The sequence below is a fragment of the Danio aesculapii genome, chromosome 3 (genome assembly GCF_903798145.1).
Source record: "Danio aesculapii chromosome 3, fDanAes4.1, whole genome shotgun sequence".
NCBI classification, from domain to species: domain Eukaryota; kingdom Metazoa; phylum Chordata; class Actinopteri; order Cypriniformes; family Danionidae; genus Danio; species Danio aesculapii.
In genome coordinates this window covers 2,098,812-2,111,105 of record NC_079437.1, presented here as the reverse complement: position 1 = coordinate 2,111,105, position 12,294 = coordinate 2,098,812, and the positions used below count along the sequence as shown (strand labels likewise).

Genomic DNA, 12,294 nt, shown 5'->3' with positions numbered 1-12,294 from the left:
AAAATACAGTATATACTTGGACTTTAAGCTTTCAGATGAAAGATTTTCTTATATTATAATAGATATATAATACTCTATTTTGGTGGTCAAAGTAGCATCAATGTGTGGATGTCAAATAGATGTCAAGGTTTTGACATCAAATCAATTATCATTTTTGACACTATTATATCAGTGTCAATTTGATGTAATTTTAACATCAAGGTAATTTTACATCCATTGTAGTGTTACAAAATAGTGTAAATTAGTATTTGAAGCTTTTAAACCTTTCTTATATTATAATATGTTTATTTTGGTGGTCAAAAAGACATCAATGTGTGGATGTCAAATAGACGTTGTGGGTTCGACATCAAACCGGTTTGCATTTTTGACGTCAATTTGATGTTTTGACATCAAGGTAGTTTACAAGCATCGAAGGCGTGCAAAATACAGTATATACTGTATATTTGGATTTAAAGCTTTCAGATAAAATAAATTAAATAAAAAAAACTTTACTTACATGTTTATAATACTCTGGTGGTCAAAAAGGCATCAGTGTGTGGATATCAAATAGACGTCAAGGTTTTGAAATTAAGCTGATTGACATTGACGTCAAATAAATGTGTGCTAGTTTGATGTTGTTTGACATCGAGGTGTCCTTAGGGTTGGTGGTGACTGTAATTTATACTCTATAATCAAATGATCTAAATAAACTCTCTACATTCGTCGTACAGTGCAACTGTTCTCCAAAATCATTTTACAAGTTGCAACAAGACAACTGTCCTAAAAACAAAAAGCGAGCGCAGTAACACTCAGGATCTCTCTGCGACGACTCTTCTGTTCAGTTCCTGCTAACGGTTTAATATCATTGCTCATCCAATCAGCATCAGTGTGAAACTGTAGGCTGAAATCTATCAATTTATTCAAATGAATGCACATTCTGCGGAGGGCTCAATCACAGACACACACAAACACATTAACTCCCCGGCGTGAGCGTAGTGTTCAATGCTAGGGTTTTCCCTGGCTAGCGCACTGCAGATGCTAATTGTTTTAACCAGGCCTAATGGAGCAGTGATAGAGATTAATTAGTTTGGTGGGAAAGTTGCGTACGCTCTCTGCTACTGAGCATGCTCAGTTCACCCCCTGCGGTGGCAGATTCTCATGCTTGTGTGTGTGTGTAGTAGAAGCTCAGCAATGTTGCCGGGAATGAATTAGTCCACTTGAGCACAACATTCAGAACCAAAGAACGGGTTAATGCTCAATAAATGGTGTGTAAATCTGAGTTGATTTTGCTACACAGAATGATTTGGTGTGACAAGGAAAAACAATGTATTGAATCCCAGTCGTAATCTGTGGTATTTTTATCTGCAGTGTAATTGGGGCATCAAAGTGTATGGGAATTATAAAAAAATATACAGTGTTTAATCGTCAAAAAATTGAGGAAAACCTGTATGTTTTATACAAAGAGTAAATCCAGGTTTCGAATACAAGGTAACCAATGTGCCACAATGTGCTGCAATAGTGCTTGTGTTTGAACTGTAAGGAAACCAGAGCATCCGGAGGAAACACACGCGAACACCGGGAGAACATGCAAACTCCACACAGAAATGCCAACCGGCCCAGCCAGGGCTCCAACCAGCGACCTTGAGCTGTGAGGCGATCTTGCTACCCACTGCACCACCGTGACGCCCCTTTATATTCTATACTGTACATTACTTCTGTTAAGTGAAAAGACTTTTGTCTAAGCAAAGTCAGACCTTACTGTCCTAATGAAATAATAAAAGATCAAGGCTTGATCTGCCTTGTTCTGTAGACTATCAGAAAATAAAAAAACAGCTTAAAGGGGCTGATAATTTTGACCTTAAAATGGTGTTTAAAAAATTAAAAACTGCTTTTATTCTAGCCGAAATAAAACAAGACTTTCTCCAGAAGAAAAAATATTATCAGACATACTGTGAAAATTTCCTTGCTCTGTTAAACATCATTTGGGAAATATTTAAAAAAGAAAAAAAATTCAAAGGGGGGCGAATAATTCTGACCAACTGTATCTAAAATTTCTTTTAGTGTCAAAATAACTTTTTTTTTTATAAACATCTTCGCTTTAAATCATTTTTTTTTAATAAAATAAGCGTAATCTTCTGATACAAAATTATTATCTAGAAGTCAATTTATTATTTGTCGTTCCTAAAACTTACAAAACAAGATACAAGACAAGACATTTGTCAGGTAGTGTATATACGCATACACGTATAGGGGCTTGTCAGACAGTGATTTAAAAACTATTGTAGTTTGGCATTTCATAATTCAGTTATAAATTACTTTTACACTCGAATAATATTTGTTTGTTTGTTTGTTCATTCAATCATTCATTCGTTCATTTGTACGTTCCTTTATTTACATAGTGCCGAATGAGTAGGTTCATTTATTTGTTTGTTTGTTTATTAAGGATTTAAATATTCACAATTAATTTCTGAAATACAAACAAATTTCCTTTATTTATTTTTTTATTAGATTTTATATCTGATTTCATATTTGATTAGGGTTTTTATTTGATTTAATATTTTCTATTAGATTTTTTATTCGATTTGATTTTGTTCGATTTTAAAGAGCCCCTTCCATGCTTCCATGTAGTGTGTAGCACAGCTCTAAGTGAATGAAAACATGCAGCTGAGTTTTAAATCTAAAATTGCAGCATGTTAATAACTATTGATTCGAAATAGTCGACTCAGAGTCGAATGAATGAATCGGGTTGGGTTCGGATCTTCTGTTTGATCGCATCGACGTCGATATGGTACATCACCAAATATGTACTTCTAGCTCCCATAAAATGTGCACGCGCCTCCCTCCACACACTAGCGGAGGATCACGGGACTGATCATGACGTGAAGATGACGATCACTGACAGATGGAGATTCGTCTGCGGAGAATAAAGGGTTCATTTTCACAACAACACCACAGTATAGCCAACCCAGTGCTGTGTTTGTTCCTCTCATTTTTCTGACCATTGATACAATTACCTACGCTGCAACACGGGATTCGCCGGCTGTTTGCTACTGAAGGAGCAGCAGCGACTATGGGACTTTATCAGACTTCGACAGGGACTTTGTCAGTAACTTTTACGGTTCATATGGACCAGTTCCTCCGGATCATAACATGCAAGTGTCATTAAAATTATTGCCTTGTTTTGTGTAGTTTCCAAAATGTTTGTTTAATTATGTGTTATAAGTTGTAATCACCCTGCGCAGCTTGTAATCACGTATCGATTATATATCACTGCTTGTGTAGTAACTCTCAGGTTAAATCTGTATGGGGCTGTTCACATATCTCGTCCAAAACCACGTTAAAAATGCGACGCAGGCTTCTTCCTTTACCGATTTAGATGTGTTTCTGAACTGGCGATCCTCAGCTGTTTGCCTTTGCTTATGGCCACCAACAGCGGTTCCTACACACAAGCGGTGCGGTTTAACTTAGTTTAACTTTAGCCACTGTGTGGATTAATACAGAATGTGTGTTGTTATTACTTAGGGTTATGTTTAAGAGTAGAGCAATATACTGGTCTGTATTTATTGCATTTCTGCATTGGGCTCTCACATACTCTCTGAATGCCATTTCATAGCCGTGGTGGGCTTTTCTCTCCGTCTTGTGCTGAACGCAGTAGACCAATCGCAGCAGACTGGGTGATCGGACCAATCATCGCAGATTAGCTTCGTGCTAAGGAGCAGTTTGGGAACAAATGAATCGCTGAACGATTCACATGGGAGTCGCTGGGATGATTAGGTACAAAATAAATGCATATTATAAGACAATGAAAGTGTTTTTTGACCTTGCACACATATCAGCCTGTTGTTGGAGACCCCCAAAACCAAAATATGACCTTTTTAAAGAAAAATGGAGGCTCTTTAAATTTTTATTCATTATTTTATTACTAAAAAGTAAAACAAATTATTTTATTGTTTCTTCATTCGTTCGTTCATTTGCGCATTCCTTCGTTTAGTTATTTACTTTGTGGCAAGTGAGAGGGTTCATTCATTTATTTATTTAAATGAGTTGGTTATGTTATTAGTTGATTATTCATAATTAATTTCAATTCAGTTGGTGTTTTTGTGTGGAGTTTGCATGTTTTCCCCATGTTGGCGTGGGTTTTCTCCGGGTGCTCCGGTTTCCCCCACAGTCTAAACACATGTGCTGTAGGGGAACTGAATAAACTAAATTGGCCACAGTGAGTGTGTGCGAATGTGAGTGTATGGGGGTTTCCCAGTACTGGGTTGCAGGTGGAAAGGCATCCACTGTGTAAAAAATATGCTGGAATAGTTGGCAGTTCATTCTGCTGTGGAGACCCCTGATGAATAAGGGACTAAGCTGAAGGAAAATGAATGAATGAATTTATTTTTAATTCAATTTAATTTAATTAGATTTTTTTTTTTGATTAGATTTTTATTGTTTAGATTTATATACATAATTTTTTTGCCATGTTATTTTAAAATAATAAAATAAATACTTTGTTCTTTTCATTCGTTCATTCATCTATCAGTTTGTTTGTGCATTCCTTCATTTAGTTAGTGGTACGCGAGTGGGTTAGTTTATTCATTCATTCATTCATTCATTCATTTTCAGCTTAGTCCCTTTATTAATCTGGGGTCGCCACAGCGGAATGAAACGACAACTTATCCAGCATATGTTTTACACAGCGGATGCCCTTCCAGCCGCAACCAATCACTAGGAAACATTCATACACACTCATTCACACACATACACTACGGACAATTTAACCTACCAAATTCACCTGTACCACATGTCTTTGGACTGTGGGGGAAACTGGAGCACCCAGAGGAAACCCACGCCAACACGGGGGGAACATGCAAACTCCACACAGAAGCGCCAACTGATTATTTATTTATTTAAATTTGTTAGTTTAAATATTCACAATTAATTGCCAAAATACCAATGTAAATAACAAAGTACAACCCTTAATGTATATCCTACAAGATATATTTTATCTGACAAGGCTCTAACATGATTATCTTGAAAATATACATACAGTTGAAGTCAGAATTATGAGCCCCCCTGTTTATTTTGTTCCCCAATGTCTGTTTAATGGAGAGAAGATGACTTCAACACATTTCTAAACATAATAGTTTTAATAACTCATTTCAAATTACTGATTTATTTTATCTTTGCCATGATGACAGTAAATAATATTTGACTAGATATTTTTCAAGACACTTCTATACAGCTTAAAGTGACATTTAAAAGCTTAATTAGGTTAACTAGGCAGGTTAGCGTAATTAGGGAAGTTATTGTATAATGTTGGTTAATCAGAGGGGCTAATAATTTTGACCTTAAAATGGTGTTTAAAAAAAATAAAAACTGCTTTCATTCTAGCCGAAATAAAACAAATAAGACTTTCTCCAGAAGAAAAAACATTATCAGACATACTGTGAAAATTTCCTTGCTCTGATCAACATCATTTGGGAAATATTTCAAAAGGAAACAAAATTCAAAGGGGGGCTAATAATTCTGACCAACTGTATCTAAAATTTCTTTTAGTGTCAAAATAACTTTTTTTATAAACATCCTCGCTTTAAATCCAGAGGTTGAGCTGGAATCTTTTTATAATTATAAACTTTAAGCCTTTGTCATGCTCATCTTATCACACAGACATGTATTTCAAGTTAGAAACCGCAGTCTCTGAATTGAACTTCACTCCTCACTCCACACTGAACTGTAACTGAACTGAATAATGAATCTTTGGAGGACAGTAACAGTATTATCTGTGTTTTCCAGCAAAACACAGCTTTATGCTAAATTCTGCAGACCGAAGCAACATTTTTAGGCAATTTCAGCATGGCATATAAAAGCTCTGCGTCTTTTCAAGTGCTCTGATTGGTGGAGTTTTCTCTAATGTTCATTTCAAAACCAATGAAGACTCAGATTTAAGCAGATCTTTAATTCGAGCCTGTTAAAAGCACAGAGCCGCAGGTGAAATGCTAACATAGCTGGAAAACGCCGGAGATGAAGGTAATTCCCAGCAGGCCTTGAGGCTGAGGAATAGAAGAAGAAACAGCCCTAAAGCGAACACAAAGCCTTTTTAGTAACTTCCAGGAACGCTCACATTTCCATACGGACGTCTTCAGTAATAAAGCGCTCGACTTCAGATAATGAGCTTTGCACTTCTGAGCTCATTAGCAGGCTGCTAGACTTTAGCCTGCGCCGCTAACCTGACGCCCCGCTCATTTAGCTGCGACTCTCTGTTAGCCAAGCAGCTAATTAGCAGAAACCTAGCTCACCACAGGCTAAATCTCCATTAGCATTGAGGCTAATCAGCGCCGCCAAGCTTTGTTAACGCTGGAGCGAGTCATTAGCGGGGTTTACTTCAGTCCGCGCCGGCAGATGGAGCTTATGGAGAGTGGTTATTATAACACAAGGTGTCGAGACTCTGGTGCAATCAGGCGAAAATGTGCTTTCACTATACATGTTGTGAATAAAATGGGGGATTAGTGGAAGAGGTTTTACAGGAAGAGACTATTTTGGTTTTTGTAAATAAATGTGCAATGTTTTACCTGGTCTTGCATTTTGAAAGTGTTTAAGTGGAAATTTGGGGTACACCTGTTTTATTTTATTTAATACTTAATTTTTTATTTGATTTAGTTTTATTTTTTATTTGATTTTATTTGACATTTTATTTTATTCTTTATTTTTTAATTTTTTTTATATTTATTTTATTTTTTATTTTACTTAAAATCTGATATTTTATTTATTTTTATTTTTTATTTTATCATTTTTTGTATTCATTTATTTTATTTAATATCTAAAATAACATTTTACTTTAAACCAGATATTTCATTTTTTATATTTTTATTTATTTATTTAAAAATATGTATATATATATATATATATATATATATATATATATATATATATATATATATATATATATATATATATATATATGTATTTTTTTATTTATATCTGATATTTTATTTCACATTATATTTGATATTCTATTTATTTTATTTTATTTAAACTTGATATTTTACTTTTTGTATTTTATTTATTTATTTCATGTCTGATATTATATTTTATTTGATATTTGATTTCTATTTACTATTTGATTAGATTTTTTATTTTATTTTATTATATTTGATTTTTTATTTTTTATTTCCATTTTTATTTTTTTATTTACTTTAAATGTAATATTTTTATTTTTTATATTTGATTTTATATTTTATTTTATTTATTTGTTTTATATCTGATTTTTTTACTCTAAACTTATATTTTATTTTTTTATATTTATTTATTTATTTTTACATTTATTTACCATCTGATATTTTATTTAATTTTTTAATATCTTATTTGATATTTTGTTTTTATTTAATATTTGATTTAATATTTGATATTTTATTTTATTCTATATTTTATTTCCATTTTTTGATTTATATAATTTTATTTTACTTTATATCTGATATTTATTATTTTTTATATTTGATTTTATATTGTATTGTATTTATTTACTTTTTTCTTAGATCTGATACTTTATTTGATATTATATTTGATATTATATGTATTATATTTTATGTAAATCTGATATTTTATTTCATTTTTTATATTTTATTTATTTATTTTACTTTCTATCTGATATTGTCTTTTTGTTTCATATTATATTTGATATTTTATTTGATAATTTATTTTTATGTATTATTTATTTTATATTTGATTAAATAAATTTTTATTTTTATATTTGATTTTATATTGGATATTTTATTTTACATATTTTATTATTATTTTATTTATTTATTTTATTTTATATCTGATATTTTATTTATATTATAATTGATATTTTATTTATTTTATTTTACTTTAAACCAGGTATTTCATCTTTTACATTTTATTTTTCTATTTATTTATTTATTTATTTATTTAATAACTGATATTTTCTTTTATTTTTTATTTGATATTTTATTTTATTTTATTCCATTTTTATTTTATTTATTTTTTATTTTATATCTAATATAAAATCTAATATCTTATTTTTTATATTTGATTTTATATTGTATTGTATTTATTTATTTTATTTTAGATCTGATATTTTATTTGATATTATATTTGATATTTTATTTATTATATTTTACTTTAAACCGAATATTTTATTTTATTTTTCATATTTTATTCATTTTTTTAATATCTAATATTTTATTTTTGTTATATATTATTTTTGATATTTTATTTTAAAAAAATTTATTTGATATTTTATTTATTTTTTGATATTTGATTTTGATATTTGATTTTATTTATTTATTTTTTATATTATATCTGATATTCTTTTTTCATATTTTATATTTTATAGAAAATATTTCATATTTTATTTGATTTGATTTTTTATTTGATGTTTGATATTTTATTTAATTTTAAATTTTACTTTATATAATTTTTTTTTACATCCACACATTTCGTGAGGAATTACATCAATGTTTTACTTAAAAATCTAAAACATTTTTGTCTATTACTTCAGCAAAAGAAATTTGTTTCTTCAGTGAAGTTAATTGTTTCACTGATAAGGAACAGATTTAAGTACGCACTAACCTCTAACTAACTCTAACTAAGTTGCAGAGACTTTTATTTCAGTATGTTGATGTACTAAGAACTGAAATGGAATATTGAGTAGGTGGGCGGGGCTTTCTTTTCAACATTATTTCACCATAGCAAACTTACAGTAATAAGGGCGTGGCTAAGAATATTGCAGGTGATACATCAAAATGACAACAGAGAAGCCCCACCCACTCCAAACGCTGAAGCGACTAATCAGACTTTGATTGAAGATTACCAAAACCAATTTTTATTATATGTATTATTATTATTTCATTATATATACTTTTTTTACAGTAGATTAACTTGCACATATTAATTGTTCAACTGAAGAATAACAATGTGCACTAGCAAAATAAATATCACCGGTTTTGATTTCACATGGATTTTAATCTAGTGCACTTGGTTAGAAATTACCACAATGAGCCGTCCATTTTGTGTGTGAGTTTGCATCATGTATAACTGTACATTAAAACTGCGAGCTCATTACTGCACTGATGCCGTACACACACACACACACACACACACACAAACCTGCCAGAACAATAATCTGTCCATCACAGAGCATGTTGTGTGCAATTTGTGTCCAGCCTGTGCTGTAATTAACATCATCTCTACCGCTGAGCCACACATGCACACAAGGCCTGTTTAAAGCCTGCCGCTGACGGCTCATTATGTGGACCTAGAGCATTTACAGTAAATCAGAAACAATGGCCACACACTGTGCCTGTGGTCATGTGATTTACCTCATGTACAATATCAAATCCAATCACTTTTAGTGTCACATTTTCACCAGCATGTGTGCTATGCTGAGTGAAAAGCTTATATACAGGCTTAACAGTTAAATACGTACAAGAAAAACACACATACAGTATGTAGACAAAAATAGATAAGCACACACTCAAAAAAGTGTTCACATGTACACATAGTTTGACTGAAGCTGGATTATTATTGTAGGCAGTACACTGTAAAAATGGCTGTGATTTCAGCGGTAAAAAAACTGTAAAAATGCTACAGTAAAAATCCATAACCTGGTTAACAGTATGTTTTCATAATATATATGTCGAAGAACCGTAAATTGACTTTCCCAGAATTCCCCGAATGCCACATGACTTTTTATGCTTATTGTTGACATTAATATGGATCTTTTCAGTTGTTTCCCCATCAGTGATGTACATTAGAGGTTTATGTTACATCTAATGTTGATAAACAATGTTATTACTTACCTTTATGCGTGTTACCATACTAGTGTTTAGCTGTGTGAATGACACTGAGCACCTTCTATACACTCATACACTTTTCTGCTTGAGGGAAAAGTTGTTTGAGATGAGGATTGGCTCACTATGTATCTTTCTCATCACCACCAGCATATGGCAGTGTTAATGTGTCTATGTGTGTAACAAAAGATGTGTAGTCGGGCTGGGCGACACTGCAAAATTTGGTATCGATCTGATACCAAGTAAATACAGGGCCAGTATCACCGATATCGATACCGATATTTATACTTTAAAAAGCATGCACTTGAACCTAAACGTAGTTTTCTGTAGGGGAGAACAGTGTGTGATGATTTACGAGTTGAATGCTCTCAAAGCAGCTATAATTAAATGTATATGTTAAAACCCAGGACTTTTAAGCCAATTTTTTTTTATTAATGTAATGATCTGGATTTGCAAACACACACTTATCACTAGAGAACAATGACATTTTTTTTAACTTTCCTTCAGTCTGGGGTTTTTGTTCAGAAACAAAAATACAATAACAAACCAATTTCTCTTTAAGCACTTCTTCAATGTCTTGAAACAAATAAATGTCAAATAAATCTGCATTTCAAATACATTTTTAATAAGCAAAGTTTTTGTTTCAGTTTTTGTTCACCGTTTGTTCAAAATAGCAAAATAAAGTGTTTCTCTTTCATTAGACACTTAACATTGCCTTATTTTATAAACAAATTGCTTGTATATAATGAGGGATATTCAGACATTTTCATATTTTAAGTTTATGGTATACAGTGGTGGCCAGAATTATTATAACACCTGTATTCTCACCAGCTAAAAAAATAAATAAATACAAAAATAAATACAAAAATAAATAAATAAATAAATAAATATATATATATATATATATATATATATATATATATATATATATATATATATATATATATATATATATATATATATATATATATATATACACACATACATATATATATATATATATATATACACATACATATACATACATATACATATATATATATATATATATATATATATATATATATATATATATATATATATATATATATATATATATATATATATATACACACACACACACACACACACACACACACACACACACATATATATATATATATATATATATATATACACATATACATATAAACATATATATATATACATATATACACATAAACACATATACATATTTTTGTATTCTAAAATAATTCAGCAGGTTTAAATGTGCTGACTATATAGGCTTTATTTAATCAGTCTGATGATGAAAGTAACAAGTTCAACTATCATGGTTTCCGCTACATTCATTCTTCCATGGTGGGGCGCCACGCCAAAATTCATCCCGCCACGGCTACATTACAGTTTCTCATTCAAAACATTTTATTTTTTTAATAGCGGGTGATAATCGCACCGAAACGTATTAAAGAGTAAGTGAATTATAACCGCGTGAACTTTTCTGTAACCGACTGTACCGACTGTGTGTCATGCTGTGCAACCCTTTAGGGTGGTGACTGACTGACTGACTGACAGGTGCGTGATGCCAGCAAACACGACGTATAGCTGTTTCACTTTACTTCAGGACGCATTAATACCGCTCTGTAGGTCTATTGGAGACATTCATAAATGTTCCTAGCACATCTAATAAATGCTGGAGACATACTCGTTATATAAACGCACTAACTGTACGTTCACACCGAAAGCGGCGAGAGCGTCAAAGTAGCTGGAAGTCATTCATTTTCAATGAGAGCCGGCGGCGATATGCGGCGAGGAGCAGCGCGGCGCGTCTTCGCCGGTGTGAGCGTTGAGGAGAGTTGAAATCAAGTTAACTTTATGGTAATGAGCTATGACGCAGTTCGACGGCAAGCAATCAGAATGAGAGGAGTTTGAGAGGAGTTCAGAGAACACAGACCTGTGAACTTTGTTGGTTTCTTCCGGGTGCTCTGGTTTCCCCCACAGTCCAAACACATGTGCTATAGGTGAATTGAATAAACTAAATTGGCTGTAGTGTGTGTGAATGATGGGATGTTTCCCAGCACTGGGTTGAGGCTGGAAATGCATCCGCTGTGTAAAACATCCGCTAAAATAGTTGGCGGTTCATTCCGCGGTGGTGACCCCTGATAAATAAGGGACTAAGCCGAAGAAAAATGAATGAATGAATAATATGCATCAACTCACCCCAAACATCTGCCGTAAATCGGGGTCTCGGAAGCGGAAGGGGATGTTGGAGACGTGTAGCCTCTTGGGCTGCTGCTTTTCTGTGGACTCTGAAATCAACACGTCCGTTTGCGTCACGTCTTCCGTCTGAGAAAGGACAAAAACAGCCACAGGTTACGAACCAAACAAACATCATGAAGGATAGCGAGTTAGCCTACTTAGCCGCAGTCCTGGTTTTCACCGCAGATAAACAGACACTGACTTATGAAGGCCTACCTGAGGTCACGCATCTAGGAATATGAGTATTAATCTCCACCTGTTA

At 32.3% G+C, this 12,294-nt stretch overlaps 1 protein-coding gene across 1 annotated transcript in view; it reads right to left on the bottom strand.

Annotated features, from left to right (window-relative positions):
• Nucleotides 1-12,083, bottom strand: part of LOC130220640 (RNA binding protein fox-1 homolog 3) — a 78,720-nt gene extending 66,637 nt beyond the window's left edge. Inside the window, exon 1 of the mRNA XM_056452859.1 lies at nucleotides 11,994-12,083. Coding sequence (XP_056308834.1) covers nucleotides 11,994-12,002 — 9 coding nt within the window. The 5' untranslated portion in view covers nucleotides 12,003-12,083. The remainder of the gene's footprint in view (nucleotides 1-11,993) is intronic.
• Between the last annotated feature and the right edge of the window lie 211 nt (nucleotides 12,084-12,294).